General features: G+C 46.8%; 1 protein-coding gene across 4 annotated transcripts in view; it reads right to left on the bottom strand.

Moving 5' to 3' along the window:
- Nucleotides 1-1019: 1019 nt before the first annotated feature.
- Nucleotides 1020-21321, bottom strand: part of Wdfy4 (WDFY family member 4) — a 228359-nt gene continuing 208057 nt past the window's right edge. For all 4 annotated transcript variants that reach the window (XM_076931448.1, XM_076931447.1, XM_076931449.1 and 1 more), the window contains 11 exons: nt 17992-18145; nt 15640-15731; nt 14586-14798; nt 14010-14160; nt 12494-12678; nt 11534-11692; nt 8301-8480; nt 7153-7335; nt 5158-5242; nt 2427-2538; nt 1020-1471 (listed from right to left, as the gene is read on the bottom strand). In XM_076931448.1, the coding sequence (XP_076787563.1) occupies nt 1405-1471; nt 2427-2538; nt 5158-5242; nt 7153-7335; nt 8301-8480; nt 11534-11692; nt 12494-12678; nt 14010-14160; nt 14586-14798; nt 15640-15731; nt 17992-18145 (1581 nt within the window). In that variant the 3' untranslated portion in view covers nt 1020-1404. The remainder of the gene's footprint in view (nt 1472-2426; nt 2539-5157; nt 5243-7152; nt 7336-8300; nt 8481-11533; nt 11693-12493; nt 12679-14009; nt 14161-14585; nt 14799-15639; nt 15732-17991; nt 18146-21321) is intronic.

Consider the following 21321-nt stretch of genomic DNA (forward strand, 5'->3'; position numbering starts at 1 on the left):
AGACCCAAACTTGTCTCCTATTGTAGTTCAGACACGGCAGGAACAGGTTGAGGCTGGGCTGGTAAATCCCAGAACCATTTGATAAGGGGCAAATAAAAGCTAAAACTCTTACAGCATGAGGGACCTGAAGGCAGACTTTTGACCAGCAGACCTTTCAGCTCTGTATAAATCCTAAAGACTGTGTATTGAAAAATGACAGCAGGCCCAGCCCTGATATTTATGGCATGCCTCCTGGCCTTGCTAAGGAGAGGTCCTCTCTGCTATCATATTTATAGCCCTCCCGTGCAGTCCCAGCCGGACAAGGGATTGCAAATGGACTGTCTGCTAATAGTGCGCGCGGATGATGTGGGAGGTGGCGTGATCCTTGATCCCAGGGTCAGACCTAAAAATAGGCTCCTCCCAAGCTTCCTCTGTGCTGCACCCTAGACGTTTAGAGATAAATCAGGGTGCCTGGCTGTGCTCTTTTGCTGTGTTTACATGGCCACATGCTGCCTCTCCTTCCTTAATATTTATCTTTAGGTTGACCGACTGTTCCTTAAAGGTGGGGTGACTTAGAGGCCATCAGACACCAAGTTCATTTTCCTACCACTCCTAAGCCTGGAGTAAAGACAGCCACCTCTTCAGGCTTGGAGAGCATGAGGTGTCATATCCCTACTTGGGCCCTATAGGGGAAATTACAGGGAAAGGCCTGGAGCTGAGTTTACACAATCCCTATTTCTCCAAGATGAGCAACAGCTCAAATCAAAGTGAGGGACCCAATGGAAAGCGGCGGGACAGGTTGACCAAGGCGGGGCCTGGCTGGGAACCTCACCTGCTTCTATTGTGAAGTTGGGGAAGGGATGCCAGGGTCTGGTGCATTGCCCTACCTGATGCTCCTGTGTCTGTGCCGGGTGGCAGTCACATGTATGGCCTGTGGGTGTGCAACAGTCTGTTCAGCAACACCTCTCACTCCCAGGAACCTTGCTGACTTGTGAGAATTCAGATGAGACCAGGCAAGATGACACTCAAGCAGCCTTCCATTTGGAAAATGGTGTTTTAATAAAATAAAGACAATGGGGTTACCTCCGTGAACCAATACCCACCCTCTTGTTTTTTTCCAGTGCAATAAGCCTTGATGAGATGAGTCACATGGAAATTTCCCATGCAGCTTGTCACCAGCAGGTCAGTTTCCAGCATCAGTGTCTACCAGGATCCCTTTCACAGAAGTCTTGTAGACTACAGACATGTTTGGAGTACACAGTGCAAATCATCGGGGACTCCTTGAGAACTGTAGGGGGAAGCCCCCCCAAATTTGCTATGGGTACACAGCCCAGACTATACACATCACCCTGGTGCCTGTAGCCTGTTGCTGCCAACCCCAGAGCACCAAGCTTCCAGGTCGGTACCTCCAGCACTCATTTTCTTCTACCCATCAGCAGACCAGCAGAAGATTCTCCCCTTCTCGTCACCAACCAACAGCTTGGTCTGGTTCCTTAGGAAGAATAAGAAAGGTAAGCGTGCTGGAGGCCATTGCATCAGAGCCACACATCCCAGAAATCACAGTGTGTGTGTGTGGGGGGGGGGGCTGTATCTAAGACACGGTGAAACTGCTCATGTCCTGTCTCCTCCAAAGCTATGGGAGGGAATGAGAGAAATGAACTCTGGGTGGGCCTGAGCATGTGGAGGGGGGCTTTGAACAGTGACTGTTGCAGGTTGCAAAGCACTGGGAGAAAGCTGAGGTGCTGAGAGGCTCGCTGAGGTCCTTCTCTATCTCTGCGGATGTAGCTCTGGAAAAGCATCTTGCCTAGAAGAGATGCAGCCACACAGCCCTGGCAGAGCAATCAGTATGAGCTCCAGTAAAGAGCAAAGAAGGTCCATTCTCCTTCTGCTGCCCCACCCTCACGCCACCCCATATAGGCCAGCCTGGCATCCAGAACGAGTACACTTCCTACACCGGGCCTGCTACTGCAGGCCAGGGAGAGAAGAAAGAATGGAAAGTCAACTGCTCTTGAGACAACAACTCCTTAGAACAGTTAACTGGATCGCCATGACAACTAAAATAATAAACCAGTGTTATCTTCGAGACTACTCTGCACTGGCTAAGTGATTTCAGAGAGCATTTCCCCAGGTACCATGGTCATCCTCAGCATGATATTATCACTAGTGGGATTCAGGACAAAAGGACCTCTTTAAGACAAAACTACAAATCATACTTCCATACCATTTGCATTCCTTCGTGCATCTATGCAGAGTCGTGAGATAGAGATCAAGAGCACATGGGGACTAACAACAAGATGGGTCTGCCTGGGTCCCTGTAGTGATTGATGTGAGCTTCCTGAGCCTCATCTTGAGAACCCATCTGGAAACTTTGGAACTTAGCTAGGTTGGCTGTAGCGCCCTCTGCTGGAGTCCTGGAGAAAGTTCTTGGGCTTGTGGGCTGATCTTACCTAGTGATGGCCAGAGCTGTCACAGCAGGGCTTGCCTTGCTGGGCTTGCCACTCAAAGCAATGCTGACATCCAGCTCTCGGCTCAGGGCAAGATTCTTGGCCCACTTGTGACCTGTAGAAAGTGTGAGAGAGAAAAGTTAGATCACCAGTGGCTTCATGCACAAAGGCCATGTGCACTCACACATAGGACCACACAGATACAAACATTTATATTTGTGGTCAGCAACTTGTTAAATTGAGGGGGAAAATATATTTAATCTTGGCCTGTGCTGTTGCAAAAAAGGGCCGTCCCAATTTAATTTGCAGGCTGTGATAGTTACATGTGCTGACGTGCCGCGGTATCCATTGTGTACCAAATTGGATTTGTGTATTATTGCTTTCTAAATTGCATGCCTAGTTCAGCAAAATTGTTCATCAGTGTTTACTGGCTTTATGCTTAATAAGATGCCCCACAATACCTTGCTGCCAGGGTGTAATGCCGCCTGTAATTGCCTAGTAAAAATAAATTACATAAAGTCTGCATTATCAACTTAGCTAAATCCTCTCACGCCCAACCAATAATTAAATGCTGAGAGAATTTTCTCAAAAAAAATATATAACTCAATGATTGTTACCTCACTCATTCTAATGACTACATTTAGAGACAGACAGTCATTCCTTCGATGTGAAGGGTGAGGTGGAGAGACAGCAAGTGGGCATGGCCCAATGAGAGCACTTCATTGTCTCAGGACCTGACTGCTGCTGTATTCCCCCAGTGATGTTGAAGTGGCCTCCTATGGATACGGAAGAGGCAGTGCAACAGGGAGCACATGAGGATATGAGACAGGAACACTGCCCGTGGATGGAGACAGACACTTGGAAATCCTAACACAAATCCTAAGACCACTCTTTCCCTATGTCCAGATCTAGGGGCTGTTTTCTGAAGCAAAACATGCTCCAGTGGGGTAGTTCTTACCACAGACGATGAATAAATGAGTTCCAAGCAGAAATTAGATTACAACTGCCCGCAATGCATATCCTCAATGTGTTTACAGATCTCCCTTCTTGCCTCTGAAGACATTTGAGGGTATGCAATAACATACACACCAATAGGACACATATGCAAATATTCACATGTCATGCCTAATTCTGATCCCTTTCCAACAAAACAGTTTTGAGCATTATGACGAGGGCATCTCGCTTTCTTCTTAGAGCCCTCCAATGGGTTATGTTCACAAATCTGCTCTCAGATTCATTGACTTTAACAGAGATTCTATCCGATTTTTTTTTAACTATTTGTGTACCACCTTGTCATTTAATCCTATTGGTAACCTCAATCCTAAAAGCCCACTTGCTATCGAGTCTACGAGGCAGCAGTAACCTCACTCGAAGACAGACAGCAGGGGAAGGATGAGGGTCCCGGGACTTCTCGTCAGCCAGAAACCATCTTGTAATTTCCCTAATGACAATATCGCTGTGTTCAAAGAGGAGATTTTTTTTTTCGGAGTCTGAGGAATGAATTCTGTGGAGTGGATTCTTATCTGTCTATTATTTCTCCATGATCTGTGTGCTCTACAAGACTGGAATCACAGGAAATACTCTTAGCTAGCAGAAAATAAACAGGACCACAGCAAATGTGAGATGGAGTTGGGTCTACAGCCTGGTCCCCTTCCTGTTCCCCAGACCACATGGTTACTACTGTTTGTGCCAAACAGAAGCTGGGGATCCATTGTCCCTGCACTGAGGATCTATGAGTCAGGGGATGAGCTCAGACTTTAGGATCTGAAGGGGGCATTTGATCCTGAGATTAAGATGACATTCAGTGTCATACATGTGTACATATGACTCACTTCACAGATAGCCAAGGGAAAAGGATTCCTGAGCTGGCTCCTCCCATGGGACAGAAACAGGACTGAGGGCATGTGGCTGCTGCTCTCCAAGGAAGCACAGTGCTCCAGCACACATAACATGTGCTTCTCTTTCACACTGAGATGGACTGACTCCTCATGGCCTCCAAGCACCCCAGAGGGACTAGGACACTGAGCTGAACACAGTTCATGATTTTGTGATGTTTATTCTCTGACTCAACCCAGATTATGACAAATTCCTAGAAGTGCTAAAGGAAGGGATTTTTGGTATCTGTAGAATGTAGGACACAGTAGAGCCCCAGCAAATTCTGTGTGTCCTCTTGGGAGAACTCACAGTGGATGTCTGCATGCATCAGGGAGGCACAAAAAATACAATAGAGGTAAGTAAACTAATTAAAAATGGCCACCATGCCCAAAGTATGCCTGAGATTGGAAAAAGTCCCCTTCTGTGGGTGGCTACTGCTTCAGGGAGCTAACAGGAGCACTTGGCAGATTAGGGGACTCTCCAACTATGGTAATGTGCTTCCTTCCTTTGTGGGTCAACAAGAGAGACAGCTTGGTGCTGAGCATAATCTTCTGAAGTTGTGGGTGAGCAGAAAGGATGCTTGCAGTGAAGACTGGGATGGTAGCAGGGATGCCTGAGTAGCTGGAGGTGCAGTAGTGTCATTTTGATGGTGAGGGCTTTGCCTGCCTTTGTGGCAGAGGGGATGGTGAGTGCGACTGTGATACTGTTTGAAGTCAGCATCACCGTGGCTGCTTTAGTGGCAGAAGTGGACATGGCAGCAAGCTTTGGATAACTTTGGGCAAGTTACTGAGCAAGAAAACCAAGGCAAAGGAAGAAGTGTACAGGAGGGCAACATGAGTCAAGATCTCCAGGCAGGTACCTCTGGGGCTCAGGGGTTCAGTGGAGGGCTCCTCCATCACTGCCTGCCTGGGAACAGACATCTTCACATCCTCTGTCTTCCAAATCTGTCCAGAAAAGAGAACATGTATGTCATGGCCTGGTAGAATTATACTGTCTTCAGGGTTAGGGTGGCCTATCTTTATTCCCTCACACCTAGGGAGCCCTGGCAGATGGGTATAGGCCCTGAACATTCATTTCTGATGGTATCATCAGGAAATGGGGTGTTTAGGTTTCAGCTCCCCTGGTAGTGCCTCGACCTATAAGGATTGCAGTTTGCATGGCTTCACTTTTAAATAGATCTCCTCCCCCTTCTGCAACCCTGTAATGTGTGTGTGCATGCGCACAAGTAAGCATGTGGAGGTCAGAGGTCAATTTCGGGCATCTAATTTTTACTCTCATCCTATGTTTTGAAACAGGAGCTCTCACCAAAGCCATTTCAGCTAGACTGGCTAGTTAGCAAGCACCTGTCACCACCTCCTAATGCCTGGACTTCACACACAAATCACTTTTTTTTTTTTTAGAGCCAACTTTTACATGGGTACTGGAGATCTGGATTCAGGTCTTAGTGCTTGAGCAGTAAGTATTTAAGCCACTGAGCCATCTCCACAGTTCCTCCCCTGCCTTATCTAACTCTAAACCCCACCATCTGTCTTCCTTCCTATTCTTATGCCATCATCTCTGGGCCCACCCACAGGATGACTACATACGGCTTCTCATATGCAAGTCTGGACTTCCCTTTGGAGGCAAAATCAACAGCCATTCAAGTGTTTCTTTGAGCTCCCCAGCACCTCACTCAGTTCTGGGACTGGGGGTTTCCAGGAGCTCAATCACTACATTAAATGAATGAAGGCTGAGCACATAGTTACTCCTACACATGACTGAGGCAGACTCAGGGAAGTCATGTACTCGTGGCTCAGTCACCCCAGCTCCTCTTTCTCATCTGGGTTCAGATCATACCCACCAAGCCTATATCTATGTGACCTTTCAATGTCTGGGCCAGCTAAGGCCAGGGATCGTGTGCCCCTCACTGAGAACACTGTAGGAGATGGTCCTGGGGCATCTCTCCTCAGGCTTATCTCTCACCATCCACGCTGGCCCACTGGCCCCCACATATACCAACTCTTTCTCATTCTCAGATCTCAGCCAAAATACCACCTCTCCTGAGGTATGTCCACCAGAGGGAAATCTGTTCTTCACCTGAGCCTGAGAAGTACCACTGCCCTTCTCTCCAGAGGCAGCATCTTCTCACAGGTCAGGGTGTCAGGTAAGACTCCTGATTATCCTCCCTTTCCCCCCCCCCCCATTCATTCATCTTCCCTGTTGGTCTCAGAAAACCCATCCGGACTCCTGCTTTTCCCACCTCATCCCTTGACTTCAGTGTTTCCTTTGCTTCTTGGCTTCCTGGAGGTCCTTCTGAAAGCTCACACTACTCTCTGCTCTCAACCATGGCACATACTACAAGCAGAGAATATTTTTTTCTCTTTAAAAAACTGGGTGCCCCAATAAAACGGGCCTGCAGTGGCTTGCATGAAATCCTTTGCATGATACCAAGAGTTAAGTAAGTGGGCTGATGGATAGATGGGTGGTTAGATAGCTGGATGGAAGTTCTGATCGGTCGATGAATGGATTACTGGATGGATAGAAAGATGGACAAAAGCTTGGATGAATAATGAGTGAGTAGGTTGATGGGTAGAAAGATAAACAGGTGGGTAGATAGATGAGTGGATAAATGGTTTGGTAGGTTGGCTTGATTCATTTTATATATCTTCTAGTCTTGTGCTATAATCTACTGAACTTAATCATTCATTATCCATACCTTATAACACTTCACCATAAAAATGGACCACCCTTCCCTTGATTTGCTGTAGATATCCGGTATGGAATAGTTTCAAATTCCATATGCAGTATTTGACTCATGGAAGGAGTGAATAAATGAGATAAACACTGGGTACTCAATCTGCCCGAAACTACTTACCCGAACCATGCCATCCTTACTCCCCGTGATGATAACATGGCTTGCATCCCACGCTGGCCCCTCTACTATGCAGCAGCATGTTATGGTTCCTTCTGGGCCCCAGGCTGTGGTAATACTGGCCAGGGGCTGTCCATTGACATCCCACAGGGACAAGTGGGCTCCAGCACAGGAGACAATGGTTCCCTACAGCAAGGAGATCTGGCTTCATTTTATGCAAGATTCACCAGTAGCTGACACAATGATGCTCAGTCACCTAGGTTGTACACCGAAGTGACCCCATTTCACGTCTTCTTACAGGACTCTGATCTCATCAACTCACTTATACATCATAGTTGGATGGTGTTATTGAGATATGGTGGAAACTAGGTTTGTCCAAGTTGGTTACTGGGGAAATGGCTTTTAAGGGTGTATCTTATCTCTATTCTTTCTGAGCTATTTCCTGAATGCCATGATATAAACAACTTTGCCCCATCATGTCCCCTTCTCTGTGTTGTTCTGCCTTGACTCAGGCCCCAGGAAATGGAGCCAGCCTAGCATAGACTGGAGTGTCTGAAATGGTTACCCAAAATAAGTCTGTGCTTTAGGACATTGGCGCAGGCTTTGGGTTCCTCCAAGATTCTGACCCCTAACAACATCTTGGCTTCCAGAAAAGATATGATCTGAAGGTATCCCCTGTCTCTCCAGATAAGGGGCCTACAACTGGCTGTCTAGCACTGCCTGCATGAAGAAATTTGGATTCCATCTAATGGAGGACTGCATACAGAGGTGCCAGTGGCAGTAGATGGCTCACAGAACCCTGCAATGTCCTTCTGAACCTTCGGGAAGACACTACCTTACTGTCTCCTAAAGGGTTCATTTATATCTTGAGCCTTGGCTTGGCATGGAAATATTTTCCTGACCAACCTTCCTGTGCAAATCCTAGAGCAATATCCCTTAGTGCCCTACTTTCCAGCGGCAGGGGATGGTTGGCACACATAGGGCCACATCCACGTTTGGGAATGATCATCGTATGTCTGTTACATACAACCTATTGTTGTATACAACCTAGGCTAGTCTAGTTTCTTTTGCAACACTGTCCAAAATACTATTGTGCAGGCTCAGAGACAGGGGAAGTGGACCCAGAAATGGGGAAATAAAGCAGGTCTCACCGAGACATCACTGATGGCAACAGCTGAGATGCCTTCCCGGTGGACAGGCAGGCAGGCCACACGAGAGAGGTGGTCCAGGTCCCACAGCATACAAGTGCGATCCTGGGATCCACTCACCAGGAGACTGAAGGTGACAGAGGCTGTCAGACATGTGACAGCCTGGGTGTGTCCATACAAGGCCTAAGAACAAGGGGCACAGACACAAGTTATACGGGAGATTTGCAGTATGGCTACTAATAGGTTGCCTCTGCTTCTGGGTTCCAGATGAGGAAACAGAGATTCAGAGCAAGTCAGTAATTTTATAGACAAGTGATTATGTGGGGGTGGGGGTGGGAAGAGTATGTGCTGGCCTCTTGGTCTCATCGACTCTTAGGACCTGGGGAGAAGCAATAGCCAGTAGTCCCTTTGTAGTAGTCCAGCAAGGGACATGAGTGTCCTTATGCCTATCTGCTCCTTTTAGTCTTCTTGAATCTGAAGCAGCCCCTCGGACTGTTAGTATGCAAAGGTTTCAAATGGCAAAAGACACCCAGGCCAGCAGACTCAGCAGATCTAGGGTCTTAGTGGATAGGTCCCTGGTCTGCTAAATGAGAAACTCTGGTGATGGCACCTTGGAATCTACATTTTCACACCTCCATCCAAGAAGCCTCATGCATACTTAAGTTGGTGATGTATTATACTATGGGAGACTTGGAGACAAAGCAGTTCTTAAACCAGATTGGAAAGAAAAACTGCAAGGCAGGTCATTATAAAAAGTGTTCAAACTTTTGTTGTTTTGTATTGAGAAAGGGCTATTAACAACCTAGGCTAGTCTCGAACTGGTGAATCTCCAGCCCAAACTGGGATTACAGTGTCAGAATTATCAGCAAGAGCCATTGGGTCTGACTAAAGATGTGAATCAGAGTCAGGTTGGCAGGTTTGGCAGTGAGCACTTTTACCTGCTGAGTTTTCTTGCTGGTATAAAATGTGACTTTTTCAGACTTATGGATACAAGTTCATGTCCTATGGTGTCTTGGGGACTTGCTCTTGACCTTCAGGCTTTGACTATTTGATCTTAGCCTTCAGACTTGATTCATGGCTGGCTTTGAAGACAGCTCTTTCCAGATATCTTAAGGGGCCAAGTTCCTTCTGGGCCCAGTGCTTCTGGCGATTGTGAAGGTTCCACCCTGAGCATCCCAGAGAGATGCCTGAGGTGGTTCTCTGTTTGAATATGCCTGTCATTCCTCAGCATCGGCCAGAGGAGTGCAGAGATGGCACTCCAGAATGGAACTGGGCTGCCTCGACAAACAGATAGAGCTTCAGCTCTGGCAAAGACAAACTGCTCACTCACTCTGGTCAGTGAGACTGAACATCGTTTTTCAATGCTGTCATTTTGCTTGGTCGCAGCTATTAAAAAATTATTACCACAAGCTCCCATTTGTCCCCAACGGATCCTAATGAGACACCAACCAGATGGCGGTGGCAAATCTCTGGACATGACCCATTGAAGATTGAGTTGTCTCAAAAGCACGAAAATAGAGGGAAGAAGAGATTGACAAGAATCCTCTGACCTTCAGAATGACCTGAGTCTGATGATGAAGTTCTGACCATGAAGGACATAACACCACCAAAGGACACAGGCAAAGGGATACTGACACAGTCCCTGAGGTGGGTAGTCTGGGGCTTCAGAGACAATGGCTCTGACTCTGAGTGGCAGCACAGGCTGCATTATGGAATCAAGTCAGCCTGCTTTGTGCAGACAAGACCAGTGTACATGGCATGGTATGGCATTGCCTACGTAGGCATGGTTTGCTGACATCCGTGGGCCCAGAAACTGCAGTGTCAGGAGACATTCAGTGCCCACCATCATGAAAGGCAGGAAATCCAAGGCAGAGCCCAGCAGCTCTAAATGTGTACCCAGTGGGCTCTTTCTTCTTTCTTTCCTTTCTTTCCCTCTCCTTTGGTTTTTTCTCTTTCTTTCTTTCTTTCTTTCTTTCTTTCTTTCTTTCTTTTTTTTTTTTTGCAGAATGCATGTAATTAAAACAACTTTGTTATATCATCCTATATCTAGCAAAATGTAAATACAATGCAGTAAAATCAAACCTCTCAAAATAATTTTCCATGACTGCCTTTTGTGGCAAGGTGTGTAGTCTCAGTTAATTGTTGACGGCATTGGAGAGCTATAGAATAATTTTGGAAAACTCTGTATCATTGCTCAGTAACCTCCCTCAAAATACATCATAAGGAAACAACCAGCCAGAAGCAAGTGGCGTGTACATATGACATGTCTTCTGTGGCACTGTTGAAAATGGTTAAAAGTTGCAAATAACCTAATTGTCTAGTTTTAGAAGAAATGGTTTATTAAACCATGGTACACTGACATAGCAATTGAAATGTAATTTTATGGAAATGGAATCATCTGGAACAATTGAAATGCAAATTATAGAGACTGTAGAAAAATAAAACAATTTGATAAGCTAGCTGAAAATGGAACAAAAATATCTGTATGACTTGGAAAGGTATAAATATGCATATAGGGGTCGGTAGTGTGCAGAAATGAAACATTTTTATAGAGAAAGCAAAGAATTTCTTATTTTTAAGGTGAAGTTCAAATTGCCTTTAATGTTTCACATCTTTAAAAACAAACACATTCTGAACTGTTTTGAACCTATTTCATAATATGACCTCAAGTGATACAGGTCAAGGACAGATCCTCCCTCCCCCTTTGATGAACAGTTGGAGGTCTCTGTTCTCAGCCTGCTGTGGGTTCTATCCATGGCACCTCCTGTCTGAAGTTCCATTTCCTGGATCTATGAACTTGAAAGAGCCACTTGGCTTCTTTCTTTTCTCTTCTTTTTCTTTCTTTCTTTCTTTTTTTTTTTTTTTTTTTTTTTTTGGTTTCTCTGTGTAGCCCCGGCTGCCCAGGAACTATTTTTAACCAAGACTATAGGGATGATAAGAGTTCACCTTTCTCAGGGCCATTAGAAGGTTAAGTGAGGTGATGCTAGTGAATGCTCCTTACAACAGCCCCCATGGGCAAATGCCCCACACATCACCTGGCCCAGGAGACAGATTTTTCTGGCCTAGGGCTACATAGAAGCAACTGCATCATGTGCCATGTTCAGACGTCCTTGGAGGTGCCCGCTCATCAGATCTACTCAGGGACTGAAACCATTCACAAACGACAGCTGTCGACTCTCCGGTCCTGCTTTGGCACCATGTTTGCCACAGACACCACACCTATGAGGGGCACATACCTGTTGGAGTTTCAGGCCTCTCGGGCGACCTTTGACCAGGCTGAGCTCCCAGACACACACCACTGCACTGGCACCGGATGTGATGATCATTGTAGGGGACGGGCATACAGCACACAGACAGGGACCCCAGGCAGCCAGGTTCTCAAACGTCATCAGGATCTGTGAGAGATGAGTACTGAATGCTGACACAGCAGATACCGAGCAGCCACGTCAGAGTAGGGAATGCATAGCTGAACCCACAGCCAGGCTTGGGTAACTGAATTTAGGCCATCCCGGATGTGTTTCCACGGAAGAGCTCCTACTTTAGTCTGTTGGGAGAGGGGAGCAGGCAGATGCTTGTTGCATAGCTATGCAGGAGCTGTAAAAACCCATGGAATGTGATGTGGGGGGTGGGGGGCTGAGGAGGTGCAGCTCAGCCTGAGATGGTGGTAGAACAGGAATGGGGAATTAGGGGGCTAGTTGCAATGATTGCCTCTAGCAACTGGTGGGGCAAGGTTATAAAAAGAAGGGCCAGAAGCATGGAATGTTGAGGATTCATTGTATAGGGCAGGGAAATAGTGTGGGATGGAAGGGGGATTGGGTAATGAGGGGTCTGGAAAAGGCAGAGACAACTGGAAGCCTAAAACATACAGTGAGACCATTACACACAGACACACACAGACACACACAGACACACACAGACACACACACACAGACACACACACACACACACACACACACACAGAGCTCTTCTTAGAAGCTGTTAAATGTTCAGCCTGAGCCCTTCTCCTGAGTGTTGCCTGGGGCGAGGGAGCCCAGGCACTCCTACCCAGAGTAAGTGCACATCTGCATAGGCTTTGGGTAGCCCCCACCCCATGATCTGTCAGATTTGGTTGCTGATGTAACAGTGTGCTCTGCCAGCCTGAAGAGAGTCAAGACCCCCAAACTCTGCCCCTGTCACCCCGTGCCATGTCCTGTCACCTTGTCAGAGCCGTAGCTTCCCAGGCAGCAACTAAAGTCATCAAAGCCCCAGCTGAAGGTCCTGTTCCAGAGAGGAGGCATCAGCAGTTTGTTCTTCTCCACTGCTAGGATCGATTTCTCAGTAGGGACAATGTGGCCGATGGCCCCTTTTGGGGATTCTGACCCTAGAGAGAAAAGGTACATATCTGCTCCCCAGTTAGTATACTGGATATTCAAGAGGAAAGTACCAGCTTTCACTGGGCCTAGAGAGAAGACACTACAGAAAACAGAGCATCATCCAGCATCCTGCCCGGCCAGGAGCCGCTGACTGAGGCTCTGGTGCACCCCACTTAGGAGTAGCCTAAGTGTCCCTTCTCCAGCTCCATCTCTAACTTGGACTTACAAGTCCAAGTTTAAGTGACTCTTCTTCAGTGATACAAGAAGCCCAGAGAGTATATTGGGACAGATGATCCAAAGTCACAGAGCTTGGGTGACTCTGTCCACCTATCCTTCCTGTGTACTTTGGAGGGACCCCAGATATGTGGCCCTGATCCCACCATAGTTTTACTAGCTAAACTCTGGAAACCATCTCTGACCACAGTTGGAATCCAGCTCAGAGGTCAGCTGGCTGATGAGCAGCTGGTATCCCGGGAAGTCCACCCCTTCCTTCTTACAGTCTCTTTGGAGAAGCAGAGATAGTGGTTCTAGTGGTCCCCTCCCAGAGTATGCTTCCTGGCCAGCACAGGCATACATAATGTGGGAGGAGACTGTTCAATGCAGATACCCCTGTCTTGCCCTGTGCACGTTACAAGAAAACCACCCTCTTTCAGAACTCTATGATTCGCACAAGCTAGGAAGCTGTAGGGCTGGGACTCACAGGCACCTGCCCCAGGGCACGTGTCCTTAGCTGTCAACTCCATGCATGCATGCATCTGGCTGCTTGAGAGCAACAGGGGTGCAGAGCCTGCCATTTGTCTTTGGAGGGGTGTGCATGGAGTGTGTTTTTGTATGTGTATGCAAGAGGTGTGTGTGAGAGAGAGAGAGAGAGAGAGAGAGAGACAGACAGACAGACAGACAGAGACAGAGACACAGAGAGAGACAGAGAGACAGAGAAAAACCTGTGGGTCTTAGAAGTCAGGGCCTAATATAACACTTCCATATAAGAGATCACCTTTCAGTGCCTACTGACTTTGGAGACATAGCCATTGCAAAACTCACTTCTTTCCAAGCCTGGGCCCTTGAACTCCTAGGGCAATGGTTCTCAACCTGTGGGTCATGACCCCTTCAGGAGGTTGAATGATCTTTCCACAGGAGACACATATCAGATATCCTGTATTTCAGATATTTACATTACAATTTATAACAGTAACAAAATTACAGTTATGAAGTAGCAGTGATATAATTTTATGTGTGGAGATCATCACAACATGAGGAGCTGTATTGAAGGGTCACAGCATTAGGAAGGTTGAGAACCACTGTCCCAGAGGAATCCAGTCCCTAAAGAGAAGACTGAGACAAGGCAAGCCCGGGTACTCACCTTTGACAGTGACCTGAGAGGGTCTCAGTGCTGGCAGGCTGTGGAGGAAGGACTGAGAGTGGCCTGGAAGGCCTACAGGAGTGGAAGTGTCCTTTCCAGGCACTGGAGGTTTCCCTGTGGTGTTTCTGGATGGGTGGGGTTTAGTGAAGATCTGGAGATACAGACAAACACACCACACAAGTCATTAGGTGCATCACATCCTTTCTCTGGGCACTATCAGGGCTGGCTTTCCTCCAACAGAAATGAGTGTCAGCAGGCTTCTCATTTGTTATAGATAAGGGGCCTGGGGCTCAGAAAGGGGCTGCTATTTTCTTTAAGTCATAGAACAAGCTGTTCTGTTTTCAGCTACTTGCTATCTCAACTCATTAGGAGTAATAGTAATATCATAGCACCATAAGTGTTACAGAAGACTGTAGCATTATCCCGTGTCAATGACATCACCTTACCCTAGCTCTGAAGGCCAGGTATGACTTGTCCTTTACTCCTAATGGGATAGAACATCCTTGTTCTCTTTCCCAAGAATGTGCTGTCCACTCTTGATGAAGCAAGATGGATGCTGTGGCCTGCCATACCTACCTGCTTGGGCACCTGTCCAAAGTTGCTGATGAAGCCCAGGATAGTGCTCTTGATCAGGGGGTCAGTGATGCTGCTGAGGTCTATTCTGTCACCATAGAAGTAGGGGTGGAAAGTGTTCAATGCCTCTACAGCAGCTGGTCCCTGCTGCTTATACCCAAAGATTAGGTCTATCCAGTGGTGGAGGTTGCTGCTGACGAAGTCACTTTCCAGAGCCTGAAGTCAAAGCCCAAAGACTGTGAAATCCTAACTAATGCTTTAAAACCAACCAACCAACCAACCAACCAACCAACCAACCAACCAGTTCTCTACATTTAAGCCTCTGTGTGAGGGTGTGTGTATTGTGCTCTTAGGTGTGTATACACAGAGAGGCCAGAGGATAACTGCAGGTGCCAATCTGCAGATGCTGCCCCTCCCCCATTTTATTATTATTTTTTAATTTAATTTTTATCTTTTTTAGACATGGTCTTTCATTGACATTTGCAGAGCTGCCCAGACCTCCAAGAGACTTCCTGGAAACAGATATTTCTGTCTCCACCCCCTACCACTAGGCTTACAAACATACACAGCCCCCAGTTTTTATTATTGTGGGTGTGTCATGGCATCTCATTCTGGTCTGATTAAGTTTCTTACTGACTAATGATGTTGAGCACAATTTCATTTCCTTATCAGTGTTTCTGGGTGACAAGCTCAGTCATCTTCCCTCAAAACCTCGTGATAGGTGAGAGCTCTCTGGGGCCTCCAAACCACCTCTGAGGTACACTGAGAACATAGTCTGGGGAGTGGCCCTACGTTGGGGTGCTGAAGGCACTGACATGCCACCAGAGAGTCAGGCTCACTCCCTGTCACGATGCCCATCACAGCAGCCTAGTACAATTGCAGAGCAAACTGGTGTTCTTTAAGCATCCAGGAAAACAGTAATCCTGTCCCTGGGCTTTCTCTGGTTTCTCCAGACATCAAAGCCTCAAAGTTTATCCCCACCAGTGAGACAGAGAACTTCATGGAGACAAAGAGATAGATGCTGAAGTGCCCATCGGGACAGACTGGAGTGTCTCACCTGTCTGTGCAAGCTGATGAATTTCCTCGGATCCCCGTCAGCCCAGGGAGGGAGCTGCACATCCCCCAGCGTCGTTCCATCCTGCATGCAGCCTGAGTGTGAAGGGAAACAGGCCAAAGTGAGGCCTCTCTAGGTTCATCAAATCCATGTTCTCTGCAACTGCCAACTCCGTGCAGGTTGGAATGTGAGCTACGTCCTACCAGACCACACTGCCTCCTGCCACTTCTATCCATAGAACCCCAGGCCTCCTCTGCTTGACCCTACAGTTAACATCCTTCATGAGGTCCTCTTGGCTTCCCAGGCAACACTAGAAGAGATTCCCAATTCACACACACCATTGCTGCATCTCCCTCACCACTAACAACGCCTTTCACCTGCAGACTGACACAAGAGAAGATGCCGATAATAACCCAAGCATACCATCACGCAGGGCTATCTATGCCAGGTACCACATGAAGTTCTTGGCACATACTATCTTCCCAATGATAGTGGCTTTTTGCATGGACAGTCTTCACACAGTAAGAGGAAGAGCCTGGATCCCAGCCCAAGTCTCTCCTGTCCACCAGCTGCCAACTTTGAACAAGATATTTGACTTCTAAGGGACTCAGTTTCTCTATCTGTAAGTGTAACCGTGCTGATAAAGCCACACGGGGCTGGCATGAGATGAGAAAAGCAAGCATATAGCACACACAAAGCAACACTAGCCTAACCATGACCAGTGCTCAGCAATGCTCCTATGGTCTTGCTTGAACTTATGGAGCAGGTAGAATACCATTGCCCAAGGAGAAGAAAGGGAGGGGATAGTGGGGGGAGGGGTGGGACTGGAGAAGAGCAGAGAGGAAAGGGAAGGGAAGCAGGGAGGGACTTCCATGAGGATGTAAAGTGAATAAAGAAATGAGTGAAAATTAAAAAAAAAAAAACCACTCTGCTCTAGTCTGGGGCTTTCCAGCTGTGCTGAGTCCCATTTTCTCTTTACTCAGACTCAGCTCCAGTCTCTTCTTGGGGAACAGAACAACACAGTCCTCTCCAATTCACTCTCAGACAGTGGTCTTGACTGTTTTCCTTACAGGACTTTGCCGCACTGGGCAGTGTTTCACTTTATTTGTTTATAGCCTAAACCCAAACCCCACTTCCTCACCTAGACCATGTCTTTAGGACAAACCACAATGACCTGAGGTGCCTGCATACAGTAGGTGCCAGCCACATGGATGCTTGTTCTCCCAGTGACACCTGATTGTCTCAGATCCTGTGGTTCCTTCATCTAAGCCTGCCACACCTTCTTCCGAGAACACAGCTTTAATCCATAGGCAGAGGTGAACTCTGCTTGGTACTCCACCATCCTCTTAGCTTTCACTGGCCACCCTCAAACTTACCTCCCATCCTGAGCCCCACCATGCCCTCTGGAAATTGTCCTTTGTATCTGTCTAATTCTGCCCTGTGCCTGCTATGAGGCATCCGAGAACATGGACACTGCCAGACTCACCAAGGACCTGTGTCAGGCTGGCCAGCTGGACCAGAAATGGAGTGGCTTCAAGCACTCCATAGTACTGTGGCCCCATGCCAGGGCTGGAAACCACATAAGGGTTTGTGGGGAAAAATAATCTTACTCACATGGCCTGGCTTGAGGTTCAAACCCTTGCTTAAGGGAAAATAGGAAGCCTGAGGAATGATAGGCCTGAGGGATGCTAACTATCAGCCTCCTGGTGTTTTCTTCAGCACCCACGGCTTCTCTTGACCTGGCTGGAGAGCTCGCCTACATCCTGTTTCAGCTCTGACTATACATCCCCTCACTACATTGCCTCATCTTACTCTCACACAGTCACAGGAGAGATGCCAGGTACATGTTTAGCCTACTAGGCCTCCATAAGCTTCTGTGCCTTCTCTGAAGCAGGAAGAAGGCCTGACACTTCCTGGGCTGCAAGGTGGAAGATGTGGCACCCAGCAGTCGGACAGCAGAAACGGGACTGGTGAGTCTGTCTCAAGGTTAAGAGCCTCAAGGGCAGGCAGTGTTAACTGTAAGTCATCAGCAAAGATTCTAGATTGCAGGATGCTATCTCACTACACACTGATCCCTGGGATCCTCAGAGAACAGGCCATTGCCTGAGGTAGGTACTCAGTGCTGTTATGGAAGCCTGGAACCCAGCATTCCTCCTCAGAAGCCACTTGTGTAATAACTTTCAGTCACCCAGCAGGGATGTCACCTCTAATGTACTGGTCCTGATTAGGGGCCTGGTGAGTTTTCCAGCAAAGAAACTGATGAAATTGGTGTCTTTCTGGAGACCTATAGGAGAAACCCCAAGCTCCCTGGCCTAGCTCATCAAGTTTTCCCAGTGTCTCTCTCTCTCTACTCACCAAACTCCACTGCATTACAGTTGGTTAAAAACTCAGGCAGGTAGAAGAATTCAGGTGTCAACTCCCTGACGTCGCTCATGTTCTCTTTGGAGGCAGATTCCCAAGCATTCTTTACGCTATGGAACATTCTATCAGCCACATCAAAGCTTCCACCCTGTGGGAGAAAGGGTTATATGATCAGGTGTGTGTGTGTGTGTGTGTGTGTGTGTGTGTGTGTGTGTGTGTCCATCTATCCATTCAGCCTCAGGGGAATGAGTTCAGAAGTTGGGAATGGATTGGCACTTCCATTTTGCAGAAGTGAAAACTGGTCCTCAAGGTGCACTGACTTCCTCAAGGCCATCAAAGCAGTGAATGCCAGGCTGGGGCCATACTCATGCCATAAAGGGCATATTTTGCCCCTGCCAGTTCCTAAGGACATCTCTGGAAGTGGTACAAACTTGCTCTTCTGGGGTGGGGTATGGGGAGGGAAAGGTTCACAAGCTCATCTCTTTCTGGGAAAGGAGACCCTGTTACATATGTAAGGTGTGCCAATGCTGGGCAATCCAGTAGACAAGGACTAGGTGGTCCATTTTCTGAGCCAGAGGAGTTGACCCATTGTGAGCCGTGGATCACAAAGATGTCCTGGTCCCATGAGATCTCGACCATAATATGCATCTTAAAGAGGCACCCCCAACCCAGGCCACTTTGCTTTCTGTTAAAATCAGGAAGCGATGTCCATCATCAGATTGAAATGGGAATGGAAATGAAGTGGGGGAAATGTAAATAAATCTGCACCTAACGAGTCGCTCATTGAAATGTATTAAGAGCTTTGTGTATTTAATCTGCAGCCTGAGCCTCACACCGTGGGAGATTGATGTCTTCTCCAGGTCCCATTTTTCCTTTGCAGCTTTTATAAGTGCTGATGGTAATCTCCTGAGAAACAATATGATTTGGTAATAAAAAGATTACCTGTATTAAATAAAAATAATATATACATAGGAAATACTGTTAGTGCTACAAATCTGGTTAAAGATATTACCACAAAGAAAAATGTTATTTTTTTCACAGCTGTCTAATGCATTTTAGCAAAAGTAATATCTTTAAAACTTAAGCCTGTATTATTTATAAAGGAAGCAATAACTGATTTTCCTATTTCCTATATTAATAAATGTATTTGCATACATTTGTTTCAAAATTAATGGGTTTTCTCACTTCTGCAATACAAAAGAAAACACCAAATTCCCTAGAAGAAAAAGTGGAGTTGCTTTGTTGTATTGTGTGTGGGTTGACATATGCTCCAGTGGCTGCTGGCAGTCGGCCCCAGCCAGGACCTTATTCCTAAGGAAGAAGGCAGGGGTGCCCAAGAAAGAGGCAAGATGCAGAGGCATGAGTGGCATGGTTTGGCCCTACAGACTGACCATGGGAGGAAAGTCTACCAAACGGAGGAAGCAAGAGTCAAATGCAGTGTGGAGTTGGACAGAAAGAAAATGACGGGCAAGAGGTCCCCAGCTGAGGTCCGCCCTGTGACATGCGGCTTTCCGTGCATGTCACGAATACTGAGTATCCAAGTGGTCAGTGAGGAGGACATAAAGATCAACACCATAACGCCTTCTCGATGGCAGATGATTTCCTGTGTGCCAACTCAAAGCCAGAAGGCAGTGGAGTCAAACTTAGGCTACAGAGCTCAGAGACGAAAGGCTCACACACATGGTATCACCCACATGGGAAGACACCAGCAACATACTTTGAATACAGTAAGGCTCAGAATACAACCTGAGGTGTTCTGATCATTTATGATGTTAAAAAGGGCGCAGCAAGATTGAAAAATACAAATCAGAATTATGGAGTGCTGGAGGGTCAGGGCAGGGCTGGACAATCAGTTAAAGTCAGGGAAATACTGGGTCTTGGGCAAGTACACAGATTATAACAGACTCACACCAAAACACAATGCATTTTACTGAAGATAATGTTCCTTTTGTGTGTGCTTTTGTTTGCCACTGGGTAAGCCCTTCAGTCATGGCGCTCTTAAAGCTGTCTCCAGCATGGGCAGGTAGAGGAGGTCAGAGTGAAAACATTCCATTTTGGACCCATACGCAAAAGAAACTCAGGCCTTAACATGTGTTCAAGGACATATGACTCCACAGATACACTTTTTTAAAATTAAGATTTATTGTATTATTTTTAAGTGTGTCTCTGTGTGTATATGTGTGTGTATGTGTGTGTGTGTGTATACATGTGCACAAATGCTCATACAGAAGGAAGGCCAGAGGCAACAGATTCCTCTGGAGCTGGAATTACAAGCAGTTATGAACCATCTATCATGGGTGGTAGGAATCAAACTCTGGTCCCCTGTGAGAACAGTACCCACTCAGAACCACCAAACCATCTCTTCTGCCCACAGTTATCCTTACAATATATCCTGAAACCCCAAGTAGGACTGAAGCAAGTTCATCCACTCACATTCAGCTAAGGGACTGGATTGATCCTATGAGGAGGCTGATAACCTTTTAGATCTGTAGGCATTTTTCTTAATAATTTAGAAGTATCTTGTGTATGCAGTGCACTTGCTTACTGGTGTCAGCTGATTTAAATTACTATCTGCCCATCAGGCAGTGAGCCATGTAGGGGACATTGTGCTGTCTCAGGTGAGAATTTCAGCACTTGCTTATAGGATAAACATGAGTTTTCAAAATCTCTTTAATCACCTACCCCTGTTCCCCATGAAGCTTCAGTGATTGTTTTGGCTCTGAAATCAATAATGTATATGCCCAAGTGGATGAGAAGGCAAGATATAACCCCAGGTGGCATGCTAGACATAAGGAAAGCAGCACCAGATTAACAAGCCCTGTATGTTTTTAAAATTTTTAAATTAAATTATCTGAAAGGGTTCTCTCTCTGTCTCTCTCTCTCTGTGTCTCTGTCTGTGTCTCTCTGTCTCTGTGTCTCTGTGTCTCTGTGTCTCTCTCTCTCTCTCTCTCTCTCTCTCTCTCTCTCTCTCTCTCTCTCTCTCTGTGTGTGTGTGTGTGTGTGTGTGTGTGTGTACACCCATGTGCATGTGCTCACAGAGGCCAGAGGAAATATAGATCACATGGAACTGAAGTTACAAAAGGTTGTGAGCCACCACATGGGTGCTGGGAATGGAACCCAGGTCTTCTGGAAGACCAGTCGGTGCTATTAACTGCTGAGTCATCTCCCTTGTCCTAGCCCTGCATCTTTATCCTGTATACTCCAGGGACTAGGAAGGGATCCTAGTCTTAGGATACAGGGAAGAAAACCAGGGACTTTCTGAAAGGATAAAGAGAAATGGGGTGGAAACCATTGGAAACAAAAGGTAGGGTGTTGGGAGTCAGG

This window comes from Arvicanthis niloticus, chromosome 3 (assembly GCF_011762505.2).
Source record: "Arvicanthis niloticus isolate mArvNil1 chromosome 3, mArvNil1.pat.X, whole genome shotgun sequence".
NCBI lineage: Eukaryota > Metazoa > Chordata > Mammalia > Rodentia > Muridae > Arvicanthis > Arvicanthis niloticus.